Source organism: Ruditapes philippinarum, unplaced genomic scaffold (assembly GCF_026571515.1).
Source record: "Ruditapes philippinarum isolate M1 unplaced genomic scaffold, ASM2657151v2 ctg2701_1_1_1_1, whole genome shotgun sequence".
NCBI classification, from domain to species: domain Eukaryota; kingdom Metazoa; phylum Mollusca; class Bivalvia; order Venerida; family Veneridae; genus Ruditapes; species Ruditapes philippinarum.
The window spans coordinates 3149-25868 of NW_026853988.1; the positions used below are offsets into that span (position 1 = coordinate 3149).

Here is a 22720-nt window from a genome sequence, read left to right on the forward strand (position 1 = left end):
TCTATTGGTAAGTTACGACAAAACATCGAGGCAGCTTCTGGTTCCAAAGCTATTGTTAGTCTTTTTCCCTTGATTCCAGCCTTAAAAATATTTTTTGCAATCATTATTTTTTAAATTTTATAACACAGGACATTTCCACCAGTGGCGAAATATGACCACATTCACAATCCAAAATGGCCTATTTTTCCAATTAAAAGAATCTCAACAGCAGCAAATCAAATCTGTTTCAATTTGTGAGGAAAATTGAACTTGTTTGACTTGTTTGTTTTAAAAGAAGCGACAGGTTAAATGATCAAACACATGTTACAAACATGTCATGTATACCGCACATTTTTAAAGTTTTTAAAATTCTCAAAATTTCCAATAATGTTGAAGATATTTTCTATCGAATTTTTATGCCAGCACCTTTTACTATCAAAATTGCTAAATAGGCCTTTATGATCAATTCTTAAGTAATATTTTTTAACTTCATTAACACTTTTTAATTTAAGTACATATTATGTCTAAACGCCTAGGTTTAACTTATAGTTTCACTAAAATAATGGTTATCATAAAGTGGCTAAATCATTTTATTATGAAATAATGCTAGTTAGTTCTTGAAGTGAATATAATTTATGTTAATGATAATAAAAAACAACGTAACACTAACACCATTATCGCAGGCTTCCCCCTATAAACTGTTTTAAATCCATCCCGCCAAATAGCTAGGCACTGTAAACACCCATGAATATCATCCAAACTGACGTCTCAATATGTTTGTCGGAAAAAATACCTAACAATCGTCTTTGAGAAACTTGATACCTCATGCAAACACTCAATACACGCTAGTGATTTGTTCAATTACTTTCAAGTGTATTTTTTCTATTAGTTTCAAAAATATAACAACAATTCACCTAAAAATTATATGTTAAAAAATAATAATTTCTTTATTTTTTTTACAAAAAAAATCTTTTTGATATCACTAGAAATACAGAGATTGAGAGAAAGTGTTTATTCAAGTACATTTTCTTATATATCATCGAAATGACTGTAAATAGTTGCAATGTACATATAACAAACAAGATATTTTTTATATAATTTTCATAGAGAGTTAATAAACATATTTTACGTGGTATAACTTGATTATTTCTGAGGAAAGAACGGAGAGGAATATTTTATTGATGTGTAGACATCACTTCTTCCATTTTTTTACAATTAAAAGCAAACTTAAAAAGTAAACATTTTAACACCTCTCCAAGCTTTATGTTCAACGACATCTTAAAACGCTCAAAATAAAAGAAATCCTTATGCTCTTCATTGGCAGCTAAATCTTGATATCTATCTTCAGCTTCATATCCAAATGATTCGACTGTCTTTCCATCTGGTTCTATCAGGATACAAGTGGGGGCCTTTTCTGTTTAGATAGAGCCTGACTTCCAAAGTTTCGTAAATGCCTTTGTCCGATCTGCGTCGAAGTTTGCACGAAGAGAATAAGCCCAACCAGAGAAAGTGGTACCAAAATCAATTGCAGCTACAACAGCTGAATCATGAACCTATTAGTAAAGGAAAACAATTTGGTAGTTTTTCCTTTATGTTACACGTTTTATTGACTCAAATGAAGTTTTAATACATGAAAGACTTGAAATATTTGTCCGAGAATAATGTACCATTCGATGCTGATTTGAACCAATAACTTGTGTGAAAACATTGAGATAATTTCCTCGCAGTTTTTCCCCAGAATAATGGTTTTAATCGTGAAAATTGAAAATAATATATAAAATGAAATAACGAACAAATGATGAAATTTTATAACAAAACTATTTTTCAATTCCATTTAATTGTGAGTGTATTTCTTAATTACACCACCGTTTAACTCATTTTGCAATAAACGCCGACGTGACATTCCAACGAATAAGGCATGCTAATACATGAAAGTCCAGTCTAATGGCCTCTCATCGCTGATTCAGAAATGATATGAGAATCGTAGTCAGTCACTTCCGAAAAAATGTAATTACTAATAATTTTCAGGAAAGCGGGTTAGGTCGATAGACGGTTGAGATCTGACCTAATGTGTTGAAAGCGGCTAAAATAGCATTACAAACAAACAACCAACAAACAAACATCCGATTAGAGTGCCCCATCCGATAAATGCAAGACATGATCTTTTTTTAATTTTAAGGATTTTTTGTGTCGCCTCTACTACGGTGTAGTGGCGACATATGGGATTCTTTTCACCGTCGTATGTCTGTCCGTCTGTCTGTCTGTTCGTCTGTCCGTCACAAAACTTGTCCGGACTACTACTCATAAACTACTGGTGCAATTTCATCCAATTTTTACAGGAACGATCAGTATCAAATCTTGTTGTGCATATCATTAGCATTTTCAGGTTCAATGATTTTTGTCCGAGTAATGGCACTTTTATAATAAAAATTAAGTTTGTCCGGACTACTCCTCTTACACCACCAATGCAAATTCAATGAAAATCTGTAGCTCAAGTCCTTGCGCATATTGCACGTGTTTCTTGGTTGAATGATTTTTGGCCGAGTAATGGCCTTTTGATAAAATGATGTTTTTGTGTGTTGCCAGATAGACTACTTCTCAAAACTGTTGGTGCAATTCCATCCCAACTTTAAAGGAATGATAAGTACCAAGTCAAGTTGTGCATAACATCGGCTTTTGATTGTCCAATGAATTTTGTCAGAGTAATGACCATTGAACTATTTTTATGTTTTAAAGTTTGTCCGGACTACTCTTCTCAATTATCAACAATTAAAACCTATACAAAAGTTTAACTTAAGTTGTCAATGTTTATCAAACAAGATGGTAAACTTTTTAAATATCTTTTTTTTGTATTTATGTCCAGAATATAGTAATGTTTAATACAATTGAGTTGTTTACTCCTTTTAAATCTAATATCAATTTTAAATCTAATACATTAAGTTGTTGGCAGCTTGTATATATTTGTTACTTAAACCTACCCTGTCAATCTTTTCAATCTGACCAAACCCAAGACCAATTATAACTGCTCCTTTCAAAGCCGCTTCGGTGTCCTCTCCATAAAATACAACATTCTTGCTGAAAAATGTCTTTTTGACACCATTTTTCAACATTGGTAGTTTTGCGAACTCTCCAAACACAATGACTGTATCAACATCAGCTAAATTCGACATGGTTCTGTTTATATAGAATATGACGCGTTGTACGGATGGATCGATAGTAGTCTGCATCAATTCAGCGGGAAAACATACTTTATTTGATGAAACCGAAATGCCCTCAAATGTTTTTGGTTTATTTCTTGAAGAAAACTTGTTAGAGAGCATATCTTTACATTTTTGATGAAGAATTGATGGGAGACTCATCCTGACAAAAGTTGATGTAAATGGATCGAAGAAAAATGTTTTCTTCAGGAAATCAGATTCAAACTCCGACCATTCTTGTTTTGATTGCGACTTAAATGTTTTATATCCGTCCTTTCCAAATAACTCAATACAAAACTTCTTGAATGCTTTCTTTAACATTTTTCCTCCCCCTTTTTTTATTTCAACAGCTGTACTTTCTTTTACTATTCCAAAATCTGTCGACTCATGTACAACAAAGGTTGTATAATAACCTACAAACATGCAATCTTTAATTACAAAACGTAATAATAATAAAAACTCATCCTTCATAAAATATGTCATAAAATGATAAAACGATTGATATATTCCTTTAAAAGTTGCAACAAAACAGGAATCGTTTAATGTCTATCTTTTTAAATAAAATCGACATATGATAGAATTTAGTCCACAATTTTGAAAGGTTTAAAAGATAATATATGAAAGACAAGCGGGTCTGCTAAAATTCAAACACTGGGAGAAAACATTTCATATTTTTATTTTCTACCTAAACTTTTCCTACTTTCCCTTGAAGATCCCTTTAACGAGTGAAAGCGTCAACTTATTATTATCGTTTTTTTCCTATATACTTTTACATGTATTATAGTTTTTCTTATAGCTGGTTCTTGCAGGTCGTGTGGGTGTTGGGTTCATTGAACGCCGCCTTTCTTGTTGATCTTGTTAATCATACTTTGTTATTTAATTATTTCTCATCAATTATTACATGTATTACAAATTTATTAATAAACAGATGCAATGTTAATTTGAAAATGAAACGCTTCATTCTTTTTCCCCGATTTTTTTATCCGTATTGTTTGAAAATGTTGAGAAAATGTTTGCATCTACAAAAAACCTTTCAAAAACACTGGATCCAAAGAAGGATACAAGAATGTAGATAAAAAAAGCAAATTGGGAGAAAATGAAAGACCATACAGTGCAAAAGTATAAATACCCAAGTACTTTCGGTGTATTATGCCATCATCAGGGGTGTATTACATGAATATTGTGCGCACGTTAGAGCACTAAATCTTTATACGTGTGTACTGTGTAGTTTCAAGAATTGAACTCAATACATACAAAAAGCCACCAGCAGCTAACAGCGTAAAAAATATATTTATTGAATAAGAAAAGTCCATGGATAACCTACTTCCGGCATTGACAATCATAAATTTCTTTCCAGTGCTAGATTTCTTGTTATGTGTTTCTTTCTGGTGAAATAAAGATACCGCGTCTATCTCAGTTACCACAGCTAGCTGTTTCACATTTATTCCAGCCTATAAGTAAACATTGTGTTAATCCTTAAATAATCTACACAGATTCCTGCCATATGATAATATCACTGAGTAGAATGTATTATATTAAAATTAACTTTAAATGGATATATTTTATTTTCAAGATTTGTTTTGAACATATTTTTGTAATTTGACCGGCGAAAAAGAAATGTTGTAGCCTCTTTGTGTTTTTGATTTACTCTTACATACGAGGGGTGGTCCAAAAATTCGTGGACAATGTGTGTATCTCCATAACGTGACGTCCTACCGAGGTGAACTCATTGGATATTATTAATCAATGCTTTTTTAATTAATTGATCAAATTTTAAAAGACCAACTGCATTTTTTATCTATATATGACAACATCAAAACATTAAGTATCAAAATCGCGGCGCAGCTTACTTTTTCTCTGTGATGTTAACGTTTTCATCTCATTTAAACACATGTAAAACCTGTGCAAACAAAGAAAATTGCGGGAAACGTTATAATAACGTTGTTTTGATGAGTATGACGTCACTCTGTCAGTATTAGAAGACAGTTTGAAGTTGCGGTTATTTTACGCTCGTGTTTTAAAGATCAGGTGCTAAAACAGCTTTATCAAAAATGGACGTCACGGATCCAGCAAAACTTTGGACAGTTATACAGTTCTGTGTAAATCTTGGAAAGACGCCTGGCGAGACAAAAACAATGATCGAAAGTGTGACAAATAAACCGTCCGTGTGTCGTTCTCTAGTTTATAAGTGGCAGCTTGGAGCAGAAGTACTCAGTCATCCACCATATTCGCCTGATCTTTCCCCTTGTGACTTCGCCTTGTTTTCCAGGTTAAAGAAAGAGTTGAGAGGGAGACGTTTTGACAATCTGGACGAGTAGAGAGGAGCCACCCAATGCATACTGTCATCATTCAGCCGGAATGGTATGCGAGTACATTTAGAGACTGGGTCCGCCGCCATGAAAAATGTGTGCGTGTTAAAGGGGAATACTTTGAAAAGTTATAAGGCAAAACGGTAATGTAGATTACTTCCTAACATAGCATAACGTCGTTTGTAACGTCGTGAGCTGCGCCACGTTTTGTCATGTCTATGTATATAAACTGGTGCAGAATCGTTAATTCTTGTACAATCCTTACAATATTTTAAGAATTTGCCGACATATGCTCACCTTATAAGGTACTAGAATTTCATGTGATTTGCTTGATTACTTTTTGTTTAATGCAGGGTGCCCACGAATTTTTGGATCACCCCTCGTAGATATCAAGTGACAAAAAACATAACTTGAACGGCCAGTATGTACAACTAACTAGGTATAGCCGAACAATACTCAGCTTTGAAAAATTTATTAAACAATTTTATCAAGTCTACCCTATATTGGTTTATATCATATACTGTATGTGAAGGATTTCATTTATTACATGTAAATTCTAAATTAATGCAAATAAAAGAAAACACAGAGATAAAGTTTCATTATGTTATGTGTTTTTGAAACTGACTCATTTAGTCAATGTTTTACCTTTGTCATACATTTTTAACATTTTTACAACGATCATAAAATCTTTAACACTGAGACATTTGATATGAAATAACATTTCATTTGATTTATATAATGTCAATGATTAACGCTTTTATGAAACAATTGCTAAAAACTGTGTTAAAAAATGTATTCTATTTTGAAGTGAGATAAGTGTTGGCTCACTTAATCAAATTTTTGTCTAGACTCGCTTTATTCTAAAATTGACAAGTGACACGTCTTGTTTTATGCTATACATATTTACTTGCTTATCAAGATATTTTTTATAGTTATGTGTGAGAGTAAAAGAAATACCATGCAGAAAACAATTTCAATTTTCATAAAAAGATATAAAAGTTTAATTAAGTCTTGTTATGCTTGTTTCAAAACAAAGTTTAAATAAAAAAAAGACAAACCTCAAGAGCGGCGTTCCTCATGAAATCAATTGCCCCAATTTCTTGAAATATTTCTGGTACGATAATAACGTAGTATTTGTCCTGTTCATCACATAACTGACAAAGTCTGTGAATTGCAGTTTTGAAGAATTTTATAACAAGTGTGAATACTGTTAAGGCTGGGAGTGTTTTTCTATTTTCATCTATCAGATGAACGTCATTGGTCTGGAAAAACAAAATAATATACATACATAAAATATGTAAATAAAACATAAAATGCATTCGTTTGACCTTATATACCAAGTGGCGAGACAATTACAACAATTTCAGGTCACATTCATTCGTATTAAAGATTCATTGAAATGAAATATGAAAAATCAATGTTTTTCAGTATTTTGAACAAAAAATAAACATGCTCGTAGATGTTTATAGTTGTTTAAATGAAGCTGAAATTCAATGATATATGTCTGCACACTTCCGAGATAATGGAAATATCGCATTTGAGTATACTTGTTCAATCAGTTGAACCTTTACTATAATTTTCCTTGGATTAAAAATAATTATTTGAGTTCGGTTATGTAATGTATAATGCATTAAGCTTAATCAGTACGTATCCAGATTCATGTTAATTTTCATGAAAACTTTGGAAATGGATTAGAAAATAAAATATTGTGAGATGAAGAAATTAATCATTTCACATATTGCAATTGGCACTTACAATCCAAAAAGAATTACCAAAATGTGGCCAACGTATGCAAAAATAGCCCTTAATACGTCAGTAACGCAGTAGAAATATGGTGATAAAATACTGCAAAAGCAGTCGCCAACCGCATATAACATGTAAAATATCACTTGGATCATGTATGTTTTTACCTTGTACATTTTTCTCAATGATTTTCTTGAAATATTTGGCTCATCTGGAGACGTGCAGCTTAAATTGCACACTACAGCTTCCTTTCTTAAACAAACGTACACTAGGAAATGAATATAATGTCTGAGGCTAAATGAAGCAATGGCTTTCCCTTGACAGGGTTAACTCGTTAACGAGACCCGGTAACAAAGTAACAATAATTTAAGGATTGAATAACGCTATACTATCTGACTTTGTGCTATCTTTCATTCAAGTTCATACTGGAATCACAAAAAATATGTCTCCCAAAACAATGTATGATATGGATCACTCCTGTGAATTTTGGTGGAAATACCGCCAACAGTTTGACCTGTTATAGCCGGACAGAATTTTTCTATTTTTAGCTCTGGTAGCCATTTTGTGCAGCGAAGCAGAACATGACGGCGATTGTACAACTAGGGATCTTGTGAAGTTGCATTGAAATCCCACCAGTAGCTTGACCTGTGAAAGCCGGACAATATGTTACTATTATAGCTCTGACGGCCATTTTGTGTAGCTAAGCGAAACATGCCGAGATATGCACAACTAGGGATGGTTCTGAACTTCTGTGAATTTGGTGGAAACCCCGCAAGCAGTTTGACATATAACATGATCTTTCTAGTTTTAGATCTGGCGGCCATTTTGTGCAGCAAAGCGGAACGTGCCAGTGATGTGCGCAACTAGGGATACTACTGATCACTCTGTAAAGTTTGGTTGAAATCTCACCTGTTGTTTGACCTGTGAAGGCCGGACAAGATGTTTCTATTTTTAGATCTTGTGGCCATTTTTGTACAGCGAAGCGGAACGTACCGGAGATGTGCATAACTAAGGATGGCACTGGTCACTCCCGTAAAGTTTGGTTGAAATACCACCAGTAGTTTGACCTGTTTAGGCCGGACAAACATAATGCGGATGGACGGACGGACAGACAGACAGACAGACGGACGGACGGCGAAGACAAAAACAATATGTCTCCCAAAATGCTGGGAGACATAATTCTACATGAAACTGGCAATCATATGTATATGCAATTGCTCTTACAAACTAGAATGAAAATGTGTTAATTGCATATGAAGATATACAAAAATACTGTACCTCTTTAAATAATTTCATCAACTTTAACGAAATGTCTTTGAAGAAATAATACTGTTTGTGTTTGTTTTCTAGTTTAAGTTCATCATATAGAACTTCCGCTTCGTATCCATAACCATGTAAGGTTTTGCCATCCGGTTTAATGATAACAGTAATAGGCGCTGAGATTGTTTGGCAATTATCAACTGTTGACCATGTCTTGCCATTTATCCTTAGCCGACCTTTATTGTAACTGTCTCTAGTGCAGAATGCCAGTCGTGATGTCTCCATATTGAACTCTATTGCTACTGCTATTAATGCCTAAAAATAACAAACACATACTTCATATCATATTGGGTAATTAAGCTTAGGCTGTTAATTGTTTAAGAACTATCCTAGGATTATTCGTCAAAATGAAACAAGAAGCACGTCTGGATGAGTGTAATGTCTAAGAATTGTTTGTTTATCTTTATTAATGGCCTCGTCGGCATATTAATATACGATATGTATCATATGCACAAACTCTACTGTACATAATTTATAACTTTTTAAACTAGATGAAAAACCTTCATACAGGAACATATAATAGGTCGCTGTTTGAATCAATTGATATCAAATTACACGAAGTAACAGATATGGAATAGTTATAGTTGTATTCATCTGACAGCAGCATTGTGAAATTATTATGTTTAGTAAATGACGCCATGAAGACTTCTTTTTTGAATGAATTTTAATGTTTTTTTAGATACTACGTTATAATTGTTTAGTTGGATAGAAAATACTTTGTAGACAAGTCATTTTTTTATGTCGACATAATGTGTTATGTTGAAGCATGTTGACATACCATAACTTGTCTCTCCCTACATGAACGCGTTAACAGGATGTACGATATCGGCTTCCATAATTTCGACATACATTTGCTTAAAAAATTGTCCTTAGTGCCATAATTTGAACAGTTTTGGTAGCGGTTCACTAGATAATGTCAATATCAAGCGCTAAGATTTATGGTTTCAAAGATTCTTTCTGAAGTCCGGTTTCGTGTAAAAAGTAAACACTCTTTCTATGATGCAAATAAGACCAAGTAAATCACTTATACGGTGGATAGAAAGCAGAAATACTGACAAAATGATGTATAAAGTTACGTAAGGTGAATGCCGGTATGACTTTTTGAAATATTTATGAAAATTATTGAAAATTTCGAGTGTCTGGTGTAAAACGTATTACGTTAAGTGGATGGGATATCGCAGGTAAAAAATTTACCTGTACATATCACCTGATTAAAAATTCGTCACGCTTGATCGAACTTTTGCTATGAAAAGTACTGTTTAGTTAAAAAGCAGTTATGTAACATATTATATATATATATATATATATATATATATATATATATATATATCATTGCAAATGAGCTCGCGGACATAGCGAGGGCTTTCATCAACAAACATTGAAGGAGAATGTACTAGCGCTTTAGACTCAACAGTCTTTCAAGATTAAGATAATTCGCCAATTGACAAAAAAAAAGAAGAAAAAACAAAAGCAGAAAAATACAAAAACAACAAAAAAATGGCTGATTATATGGAAACTTCTAGTAAACAAGATCTTCTAGGTAATAAATTCGTAGACAAAATGTAAGACACGATAAATGAAAAATTGTCAAAGGTAATTACAAAAAGTGACATTTCTTAAATAAGCCAGGTTGTCATAGACACTGTAAATGAAATGAAAGAGCAGATTCTCAGCTCACTCGTAAAGCGTCTGGAAATACTCAAGGGGAGTGTCCATGATCAGGCGTCTGAAACAGATCAACTTAAAAAAGATTTGAAAAAACTGAAAGAATTAGATGAAATAAAGGACAAAATACAGTGTATTCGTGATAGGGTCAGACGAGAAACTGAAACAAGCGACAGGGTTTTAAATGACCTAGAGCAGTACAGCCGCAGAAACAACAATAGAATATATAGTGTTCCTGGCGATTAAAAAAAACCAGTCCTCTCAGGAAACAAATACTAAGGTCGTGTCTCTTATGAATGAAAAGCTTTCAATGTCAATAACAGAAGAGAGCCTTGATATAGCACACAGGCTAGGGCAGTATAAAGGGAAAGATCAACCTGTTATTGTAAAGTTTGTACAAAGACAAGTTAAAAATGAAGTTTTCCAAAAAATTAAAGAAATTGAAAACAACAAATATTTTCATAAACCATGATCTGACGTTCTTTGTTCAACAGATGCTATCTTCTCTTTGCCTTAAAGATACAAATGTAGTAAAAAATGCTGGTGTACGGATGGAAAGATTCTTGCGACATTCATGGACGACCAAAATGCAATAAAACGATTTAAGACAAAAAAAATCAAGTTTGTCGATTTTGATTACTGGTTGAACCTTCCGTGGCCAGTAAAAGGAAAATCCCAAATAAACAATTAAGAGATAAAACATGATAAATTGACAGCCTTTGACATAAAATTGTCTTTCCCCATAAATTGACAGCTATACGGTTTTTTTCTTGAAAAATAGAATATGAAAATGCTGAAACGTATGTTACAATGATTCTTAAATAACAAATGTCTACATATACGTGACATTCAGCAAAGTTTTTATTTGCTTTTGTTTTTTATTTATTCAATCTAATTTTAGGTATAATCTCTGATCTTGTCTTTTTTACAAAATCATTACCCTAGAGATGTTTTTACTGCATATCTTACTGCGTGGACGGTAGTTTGCACTTTACAGTACCGTCCATGAACAGGCTCAATCAAACCGAGCCTGCAACATTTTCAATTTTGCCGTGTTGGGCTTTCTTTAGGGATTCTGTATTTATCTATTTTATGAACACATCCGTGTTATTTGTGCCGTGTGGCGGCTGTAAAAAGTCTCCCCGTACATTTAATCAATGATGTTATATTTTCGATCCTTGAAGATCGTTCAGCACGACATAATTGTTGTGCTTGTGGTATTTTTAGTTTCAACTTTTCGGCATTTTCTAGTTGGGTGGTTCCAATATTCCTACTTGAATAATGTTGAATCACCCTTAGGATATGTTGCCTGCTTTTTAAATTTGTCTTTTGACGTCTTATCTGTGATACGCAGGCTTCATAACCTCTGATCCCCTTTCAAAATTCTATTTTATTTAGTTCCGCCCATTGTTTTCTCGTTTAGGGTACACGCTTTTTATTACTTGGGGACCATACGCCGCTTTTCATGGAATGGCACGGAAGTGTCACATTGAAGGTTCCATGATAACCGCCGTATGAACACATCTGCGGATGTTTCTAAATTCAAAATTTTACTATTTCACGTTTAAATGCTGAATTCTGCTTAAGCCGGTGCTAGGGGGCGTGGACGGTAGTTTGCACTTTACAGTACCGTCCATGAACAGGCTCAATCAAACCGAGCCTGCAACATTTTCAATTTTGCCGTGTTGGGCTTTCTTTAGGGATTCTGTATTTATCTATTCTATTATAATAAGTAATAATAACAACAGTAATATTAGCAATACTATTAATAAAAATAGCAATATAATCAATAAAATAATCACAAAGATAGAATTTTTATCATTATGTATAAACACGTTTGTTTGTTTTTTTGCAATCTCTCTGTAATGATATTTTCTGTTTCGTTTTGTTTTTCGCTTTTTCGCAAAGACATTACTTTGAGGTTCATTTCAATATAGCTTTAATTTAATGATATACTATTCAATGTGCTTTAAAAAGTTACGTTTTTGTTTTTCTCCTTCACTTTATTCATGCGGCACATAATAAATGCATAAATACTTAGAAGTCGGTTTTATAAAAGTGCATATTATGCGTTAAAGATATATCTCTGTAGGAATCACCACTTAGCATTAAAGTATGCTTAAATATGATATGATGCCAAAAATTAATATCTAGTGGTTTTGGGGAAACTGTTCTCTTTTTTCACAATGAAACTTTTTGTGTTAGAAATTGCATTTTTCTGTATGTTTTTTTTTATTCCCAGTTATTTGTCTACCATTGTCTTTTTATGTTTTTATTTTTCTAAGAAATAGATGTAAGCTTTTAAGAAAATATAAGACGCTTCTATCTTAAGTTAAGCTTGATTTTTCATATTGTTTTTTTTTTCAAATTAAGCTATATTTATTTCAAATAAATTATTCTGGTTAAAAGAAGACAGTGTCTTCCAAGCGCTTGTTTATGCACAACAGAAAAAGAAGAATAGTCCAGCCATCTGGGTTTTATTTTACTCTCACATTTTTGCATTTAAAAATGAAAAATATATCCAGTGTAAAAGTGATTTATTTATTTTTCTCAAGTTTTAAACTGGGAACAATTGTCCTTTCTGTGTTTATTTTGTATATATGTGTGTGTATGTCTGTATCTGTTTATGTATGTATGAATAATTTATTGATTTATTTGTGTTTTGTTCACATTACCTTCCTTGAAACACGTATTTTTTTTTCAAATATACGTTTTAGATTAATTTAAGTAGCCTAAATATCCTAAAAATTGCAGTATTTACTGTTTACAAGATACACACTTAACGTTAAATATGTATAAAAATATATACTGTAAAAGGAATAGTGAATGTTTCCTGAGGGACATCCAATTCACGGGGAGTTGTTATTCTTTTTAATAAAAATATTGAATGTAAAATTCATAGCAAACATATTGATAACAAAAGAAACTTTATTGTTTTAGAATTAACAATTGAGGAAAAAAAATTAACCCTAATAAATCTTTACGGTCCAAATACAGATCAACCAATTTTTTACAGTGAACTGTTTGATATCATTGACAGAATAGGAAACGATTCTTATATCTTGTTTGTTAACTTAGTTCTAGATCCTGAAAAAGATTATTACAACTAAAAATTTGTAAATAATAATAAAGCTAGAAATTTTATATTACAAATATTGATCAGCGAAATCTTTTTGATCCATTCACAGAATCCAAATCTAAACAGATACACATGGCGTAAACCGACTCCAATCCAACAAGCACGCCTTGATTTTTTCCTGGTTACTGAAACAATTTTCTTCATGTAGAAAATATTAATATTGAGACAAGCTATCAGTCAGATCATTCAATTGTTATAATGAAGATAAAGTTAAATTATTTTATACACGGGAAAGGTCTCTGGAAACATAATAATTCCCTTTTAAAAGATATAGATTATTTGTATAAAATACAAGCAAAAATAGTTGATTTAAAAAAAAACAGTATGCTTTACCTATATATAACCTTGAAAATATATCGGAAATACCAAATGATAAAATTCAGCTTACGATAAAATATCAGTTGTTTTTAGAAACACTTATAATGGAACTAAGAGAGGGACAGCTATATCTTACAACAGTTATCTAAAGAAAAAAGAAAGGAATGTTGAAAAAAGTAAAATAAATGAAATACATGAAATCGAATCAAACTTGTCAGACGATAAACTAAACCGATTGTAAGAATTGCAAAATAATTTAAAAGAACTTAATAATATTCAGCTTCAAGGTTATCTTATAAGGTCAAGAGCAAAATGGACGTTAGAAGGAGAAAACCTTCAAATTGTTTTGCGGTTACGCAAAAACATAGTTACATAACTAAGACTATACCCTTCAAAAAGATTCAAGAAAGATGACGGTAGTATTCTAAATGATCAAAAGTTAATATTAAAAGAAATTGAAGATTTTTATAGAACTCTTTTCAGCAAAAAGTCGTCATATGATGCAACTGATCAATTTTTTACAATTTGGGGAAAATATAGAAGCACCCGTTTTAAGTGAATCGGAATCCAATGTATAAGAAGGCTAAATAAGTTATGAAGAAGCTTGTAAAGTTTTACAAAATATGGCAATAATAAAAGCCCGGGGACATCAGGCTTTAGTGCAGATTTTTATAAGGTATTCTGGAAATATTTTGGTCCTTTTGTGGTAAGAGCTACCAATGATGCTTATACTTCAAATAAATTGTCAGTGACCCAAACACAAGGTGTTATAAATTGTATTCCAAAAGAAAATAAACCTAAACAATTTGTGAAAAATTGGAAACCTATAACACTTCTTAATACGGTATACAAAATTGCTGCAGGTTGCATAGCAAATCGAATAGAACTTACTCTAGATAAACTAATAAATAAAAATCAAACAGGTTTCATCAAAGGATGATATATTGGAGAAAATACCCGTCTTATCTATGATATCATGCAGTATAATGAAGAAAATAACATTCCTGGACTTTTCCTTTTAATAGATTTTGAAAAAGCTTTTGATTCACTCTCTTGGTCATTTGTACAGAATACTCTGTCTTTTTAAAACTTTAGTCCGTATATAAGAAAAATGGTTTGATATTTTATATAAAGTTGCATCTTCTGCTGTTAATCAATGTGGGGTTTTTTTAAAACAAATTTTGACATAAATTGTCACAATTTGCAGATGACACAACAATGATTTTAGATGGATCAAGTGCGTCTTTAAATAAATCTTTGGAAATCTTGTCAGATTTTGCACAACTATCGGGACTTAGTGTTTATTTTGATAAAACTAAGGTTGTGTGGATAGGGAAAATGAAATATTCTCAAAACAGTATAAAATCAAGATGGAAATTGTCTTGGAATCAACATCAATTTAAAATGTTAGGCATAAATTTTCATGTTGACTTAAGTAAAGTTATAAATTTAAACTATAGCGAAAGAATAGAAAATATCCGAAAGGTTATTCAAAATTGGAAAAGAAAAGAACTCTCACACCAATAGGTAAAAATTGCTTTTATTAAATCTCTTTTGATTTCATCTCTAAATCATTTATTCATTTCACTACCAAACCCTTCTTAGGATGTAATTAGTGTATTAAATAAAATGTTTTATGACTATTTTTGGCAAGGAAATGTAAAAATTAAGTCTTCCGTTATTGTAAAAAACTATACCGAGGGCGGCTTACAGATGAGAAATATTTCTGCCTTTATCATGTTATTAAAAATAACATTATCATGTTATTAAAAATAACATGGTTTAAAAGAATAATCTCAAATGCTAGTTGGAAAAGTATTCTTTACGACAAAATAGATATGCAAAAGTTTTTTTTCACTGCGGAAACCATTACTTTGATAAACTTGCTAAACAATCATTTTTGGTAGGAGACTTTTACAGCCTTATCACGATATATAGAATTAATTCCAAGCGAAAATCATTCTTTCGGAAAACATCCTTTATTTTATAACAATAACATATTTATTGGTTCACAAAGCGTATATTCAAATTCGTGGTTCGATGCTGGTGTTTATAAAGGTGTGAATATATCTGCATATTACAAAACGTTAAGTAGCGATACTGGAAAATTATGTAGACAAGTCATTTTATCTATGTCGACATAATGTGTCCTGTTGAAGCATGTCGACATGCCATAACGTGTCTCTCCCTACATGAACGCGTCAACAGAATGTACCATATACGCTTCTGTCAGACCTCTGATATAAAAAGTTGTACGAGGGAAACCGTGATATTTTCTGTCTACATAGTAGAATAAGCCATATGCCTACTTTAGGTAGCAGATTGCGTCCATTTTAAATTTATAATCCGCGTTATTTTGTTTTGATACATACCTTGTTTGAGCATTAAATCTCAATTTTTTATGCCTAGAAATGTCTTGCGGGAAATGTCGCGGCTAAAAATTGTTATTACTCGCCCTGACCTTTTATGAGACCGTTGTTGAGGAACGAAAAGTTGCGGCCTATGATTTTATCCCTGTAAAAAATGGCACGGATTTCATTCTGTTCCTCGACCTTTTATAGACGGATGAGGGATAAAATGTAAAGTCAAGCAATGGACGCTACCGGCCATTGAAGTCAAATGTTTCTTGCTGTTTCCAACCACTGTTATGAAATATCGAAGTTTTCTCCGCGTTATCTTCTACGGTTATAAGCAGGGTTTACTCGCCAGAGTTTGTCTAAATGGGGAAAACATTTTCAGCCGCTAGTTTCAAATTCTATTCCAGGTACATTTCCGTTTGGAGGTCATCAGTATTTTGCAAAATCTTTATTTTGAATTTAGTTGGCAAATTTACGTTATAAGTTAAAAAGAAGACAAACTGTTATTCACAAACCTTTCTACACTTTATGCTTTAAATATTGTATTGACTATTTGTACTGAAAAGATGCGAAAATAACCTACAGCTACCTTCGTTAGGCATGACGGTGCACCCTGTTTCGTATGTTGTTCAAATTGTTTCCCTTTCTCCATTTTCAATCTGAAATAAACAAAATTGAACTGTCTTATGTTGATATTTGTTTGTTTGATTGGGTTTTACGTCACATCGACACAGTATAGGTCATATCGCGACGTTCAAGCTTTAACTGGTGGAGGAATACCTCAGGTGCACTTCCGTGCATTATTTCAGGCACGAACGGGCACCTGAGTAGAACCACCGACGTTCCGTAAGCTAGCTGGATAGCTTCCTCACATGAAAGAATCCAAAGTCCCTGTCGGGATTCGAACCCACAGCGGTGAGGGGCAAGTGGTTTGAAGTCACCGACCTTATGTTGATATAAACAGTTAAATAATATCAATACATGTCGATATTGCAAATAGTAGAATCATACCATAATAGAATCATATATTACGTTTTTTTCCTATAACATTTATTAAAAGGACTCGAATATTGTTTTCTAACATGGCGAAACTAGAAATATTTCTTTAAGATTTATGTACCATTTTATGTAGGCTTGTAGATTTGTATGCAAAATTTCAGATCATTCTCTCACTTTGTTTATTTTTTCCAGAATTACCATTTTTTAATTGTGAAACCAAAAAATCTAAAAAATAGTTGCAACACTTAATTACAATAACTTTTCATAAAAGTTCATACTTTATGTTGTCTCACTCTTTTTACCTGAACGGAGCTCTTTTAACAGTACAGGTTTAATGTTAATTAACTTTAGTTGAGTTATAAAATGTCTCCGCTATTTAACATACACGAGTTTTGTATTTAAACAGAATAAATGTTCCGGAATAAAATATTAGTTTCTATTTTGGAGTTTTAAGCGTTCGGCAACGATTTTGTGATTGCCCAATTAGGTCCTAGAATAATTTTCAATTGAAATATATAGCTTTTAGACACTTTAAAGTGAAATGTATTATGAGAAGCTTATGAGTTGCAAAATACCAATACCGGGCCGCCGACAAAGAGCCTTAACGTGTACCTTAAAAAACTAAAGAGGCATTTCATATTTCAATTACACTTACCGTTGCTTCTTGTTGATATGAAAGAATAAAGTAATTTACTGTATACTTCAGATTCTTGGTGCTCAGTTACATGGTTGACATGTGTGCCAGTTCTCTGTAATATAAATTGTACAACATGAACAATATAAATAACAAGGAATCAAATAACGGTTATATGTTTTGTCACCCGCCTTTTCGTAGAAAAAAGGGGATATAGAAATAAGCACCTTCCGTCTGTCCGTCCGTTCGTCCGTCCGTCACACTTTCGTGTCCATATCTTTGTCATTTATCAAAGGAATTTGAAATAAATTGGCACAAATGTTTGTAATTTAAGACGATGTGTCATGCGCAACAACCAGACACCTACCTCCAGGGTCAAGGTCGCACTTGCTCATTCAAGGTCAACATTGTCTATTTGAGGGTATTTTAAGGGATTTTGAAATTACTTGGCACAAATAGTTTATTATACAATTCATCTTTTCTTGTTAAATTGTTGAACTTGTTCCAGGGACATGAAGGGTAGCTTTCACTTGCCACTACCGTGAATACGCTCTGTGTAGCCGAACCTGCAACATTTTGTTATTGTGTCGTTTTTAGAGTTCTTTAAGGAGTTAATATCGTATCCAATTTTGGAAATTGTAGTTTTACAGATGGTTATAATTAGCTTTAGTCTTTTGCATTGTGGGTACAGTAAACCAATTTTATTTTCCACTGTAGACTCTTTTATACCGCCTACATAATGCGATATATACAATATGCAATACCATAAAAATATATTATTTTAATTAGCCAAACATGGAAAGCTTAAAATGGAGCCAACACGGCAAACTAGGTCATGTTGATTATGGATTTTTTTTGACAGCAGTGGTTAATTTAAACTACCACACGCGCCCACCGACTTAAACATTCAATAAACTTAAATTCAATATCTATGTTATTGTTAATATTCCATATCATATAACATATCTTATAACAGTATACTGTTATCTTACTCTGACTTTGTATAAATCATTTTGATTGCTGAACGAATTATTATTTGTCATTTTTTCAAACACTTTAACTTAAACGAAGCTTTAGTTGTAGAATAAAAATAATACCGTATAACTCACAAACAAAAGATCAACCTGAAGACTACATGCCCGATTTAAGCTTTTATATCAAATTGATATAAATTGTATTATCAATAGTTAATTTGTTTGTTTTACCTGATATGATTGATATTGTTTCAAATTGCAATAAACCTATTTAATTAATACATATTCAAATATATTTGTTGTTGATACCATTACTATGTGCGTTTGCTTTTGGTGCCCACCTACTTTTTAGCTCGACTATTCGATAAGAATAAGTAGAGCTATTGCAGTCACCCGAGCGTCGGCGTCGGTGTCGGCGTCTGCGTCGGCGTAACCACTTATGTTAAAGTTTTTGTAATAGTTCAAATATTTTCAAAGTCCATTGACATATGGCTTTGAAAATTTGCACACTTGTTCACCATCATGACCCCAACCTGTAGACAGGAGGAGGTAACTCTATCAAGCATTTTGACAGAATTATGCCCCTTTTTCGACTTAGAATTTATGTTAAAGTTTTTGTAATACCTTAAATATTTTCCAAGTCCATTGACATATGGCTTTGAAACTTTGCACAATTGTTCACCATCATTACCCCAACTTGTAGACAGGAGGAGGTAACTATATCAAGCATTTTGACAGAATTATGCTCCTTTTTCGACTTAGAATTTATGTTAAAGTTTTTGTAATACCTCAAATATTTTCAAAGTTCATTGACATATGGCTTTGAAACTTTGCACACTTGTTCACCATCATTACCCCAACTTGAAAACAGGAGGAGGTAACTGTATCAAGCATTTTTTTTACTATCAAGCACTAAGAATAGTCGAGCGTTGCTGTCCTACCAACAGCTCTTGTTCATCATAATATTACCTAGTCATTTCTACTATGCCCATCACTGAGTAACATTTTATCGCAGAAATTTATTGAAATCTCTGAAATTTTTACTGAATATATCTTAATTAGAATGAAAGAATGTAAAAAATATGTACATGAAGCTGCATTCCCTTTTACATTGTAAGGTCAAATTAAGTAGGTGCTTCCTTAAAAAAACTGCCAATTTTTTAAAGACACCATACATTCATATTGTGTCCGTCTATAGTGTGTAGAATTAAAAACGTAGCATATCAACTTAGTGTGAAGTCGTAAGATATTGATTATATGTTTACAAAGAGACAGTGTAGCAATTTTCAATATTTTCAAATATCACATTATAGCATAATATATCTTTAAAGTACTGTTAAACACAAATATTCGTTAATAATTATTAATACATTAATCTATCAAAAACATTACGAATAAATATATTATAAAACATTATACTGAATTATGCTATGTTCTCACCGCCGATCAGATCAACTCGATCGTCCCGATCACATTAATTCCCCGATGAAGCCCGATCAAGCTGGATTAAATGCACATTCACGACTCCAACACGACCTCAAGTCGACCATACACGATGTTTTACGACATTCTCGACGACAACCCGACCAACATCCCGATTTCTTCTCGATCACCCAGACCTATACGCGAGTCACACACGATCTCAACTAGACTTACTGGACCTCTGCTCGATCGTTGCCAGATTTCCACCGACCAGATCATAATGATCGTAATCGAGTCGTGTATAGTCGTGTATTGAATTGTTTAGAATAAAATCTTCAAACATTCGTGGTTCAAATCAATTCATGATGGAGATTAAGCAGTTGTGGTCCAGATGGCCCTACTACTCGTACTTCATATTGCCTTTTTGCCCTTTCTAGGCATTTTTGTTGTCAGAATTTGGAAGTTGCTCTATCTTCAAATTTGTAACAGCTTATGAGACACAAACAATATGTTTACATCTATATATTGTTTACGCAACGTGAACTCGTGTATGGTCGAATAACTATCGGGAAGCGATCGTGTGTGGTCGTGTAGCAGTCGGGTAGTAGTCAAGTTATTCTGGACAATAGATCGAACAGAGTTGATCGGGTTGCGATCGGATAATGCTCGAGTAGAAATCGAGATGATCGTGTACAGATCGGTTAAGAGATGTTTACCCGATGTATACCCGACCAAACTAGATCGTTACACGATTTATTCTCGATCAACAAGATCTTCTACTCGATCACTATACGATCGCTTCTCGACCGCTTATCTACTCGATCGCTACTCGAATGTTTTTGACATGTCAAAAAAAATTCGGGTAGGAATCCCGAGCCATGCCGACCAAGGTAGACCGCTCCGACCACCCCCGATCACGCATGCAGACCGAGCTAGACCGGTACCCGATCGCTTGATCGTGCTTGATTGAGTTGATCTGATCGGCGGTGAAAACACAGCATAAGGCAGACACAAAATGACTATTATATCTACACATTAGATGGAAAAGAAGAGAATAAGAAATTAGTGTCCCTATCTAAACAAATCAATATGAAGTTATGCACGTATCCTTACTAAATGTATGGAAGCATATATCAAATACAGCATGTTTAAAAAAATTACCTGCTAATTTATTTCATATTAACCATCTGCCAAATACCGTTCACCCTTAAAACGATATTTTTATAAACATATTGACTGAATCAACACAGTTACATTAAACAACTTGTACATACTATATATTAATGTTAAATCACTGCACCATTTTAGTTTTACACCTATATCTAAACCATAAAAACACATTTTGTTTATGTTTTCACCTGGATACGCATATTTATAAACCAGGAAGTAATGATTCCTTGAAATTTAATCAATTTATAAGTAAACACTAATCCATCTACTTTCGGGTTTATAACTTTAAATTAATGCGATAGGTCTTTATTTAAACACAATAAATCTATGCTAAATTTAAATGAAGATTGCAGCATTATTTGAGAAAAGAAAAAAGAAAAGAAATAAGTTCACAAATAGACACAAGTTAACATGAGTATAAACCTCACGGTTATCTAATGAAAAGCGTCGTTGCAAACGTGAAATATTATAAATATATCTATTAATGTATGTAAAATGTAAATGTTACCGTTATTATTAGAAGAAAATCATGAGCGGGATTATTGTACGAAGTCACACATTCAACTTCTATAGCGAACCGGACAATCATTACGCAGTAATCTTCCCTTTATTCTCCGGTATAAATACTTTGTACTGTACCTTCAAAAATTACAAATTGTAATACCATTTCTGTCTATGAACAGGCGCATTTAATTCGACCCTGCATCATTTTCAATTTTGCCGGTTTCGTCATTTTAAGGGGCTCCCCGTTTTTGTTTATCTAATTATCAATGGGATTCATATAACTCTGACAACAATTTAATTAGAAGAGGTGATGAAATAAGAAACATTTTAAACAAGCATGTACCTCATTTAAAACATAGTATCTAATCTAGGTAAGAATCAAAAGTGTACCACGTGACAAAGAAATGTAGCAGTACTTCTTAACAGTAAAATCTAGTCACGTGGTTTATTGTCGGAAAAAATGTAATGGCCGCCATTTTTTTCTTGATACAGCCTCTTATTCTTCGATATTCACCACAAAATAGCATCACAGGTAAGAGTGATTATGTAAACCCAGAAAAAATGGTTGTTTGCACCTACAGTAGAGCGCATTTTCTTCGGGATGATATTTTTACTTTTACCCTCAAACCCTTGTGTAATTTATGTATTACCTATCTATGCATGTTCCAGAACCAATACAACCTTCAGGCTTTTGTATGTAACAGTTAAATGAAAACAGTTAATCGAGAAATACAAAAAATCCATAATATGCTGAATTTGAGATATGGATTTGTAAAGCCTGAAGAATCCATTTAATGATTCACAAAGCGATATCATTATCAATGTACACAATTTGACCAACCAGCATGGACAGACTGCACATGATGGCTCTCTAGAGATGGTTAATGCCAAAACGTATGAGAAGATAGATAACCCTTACTTGACAAGTTTACAAATTAAACAAATCCTTTAACAGAATTTTATCAAATCGTCCATTGACAATTATCGTCT

General features: G+C 32.8%; 1 protein-coding gene across 1 annotated transcript; it reads right to left on the bottom strand.

The window, feature by feature from the left end:
• Positions 1-971: 971 nt before the first annotated feature.
• Positions 972-21627, bottom strand: LOC132738625 (heat shock 70 kDa protein 12B-like). Its single transcript, XM_060726184.1, has 8 exons — positions 21218-21627; positions 17682-17775; positions 16617-16686; positions 8507-8803; positions 6544-6747; positions 4501-4627; positions 2958-3589; positions 972-1532 (listed from the first exon to the last, which is right to left on the bottom strand). The coding sequence occupies exons 3-8, from the start codon at positions 16677-16679 to the stop codon at positions 1398-1400; spliced, it is 1458 nt and encodes a 485-aa protein (XP_060582167.1). The 5' UTR covers positions 16680-16686; positions 17682-17775; positions 21218-21627; the 3' UTR covers positions 972-1397.
• Positions 21628-22720: the final 1093 nt, after the last annotated feature.

Excerpts from the sequence above, each read along its gene's own strand:
- LOC132738625 (XM_060726184.1), bottom strand. The coding sequence starts at position 16,679 with ATGGAGAAAGGGAAACAATTTGAACAACATACGAAACAGGGTGCACCG. Across the intron at positions 6,748-8,506 it reads TGATGAAATTATTTAAAGAG|ACCAATGACGTTCATCTGAT; the intron begins GTACAGTATTTT and ends TTGTTTTTCCAG. Across the intron at positions 1,533-2,957 it reads AGATTGAAAAGATTGACAGG|GTTCATGATTCAGCTGTTGT; the intron begins GTAGGTTTAAGT and ends CTTTACTAATAG.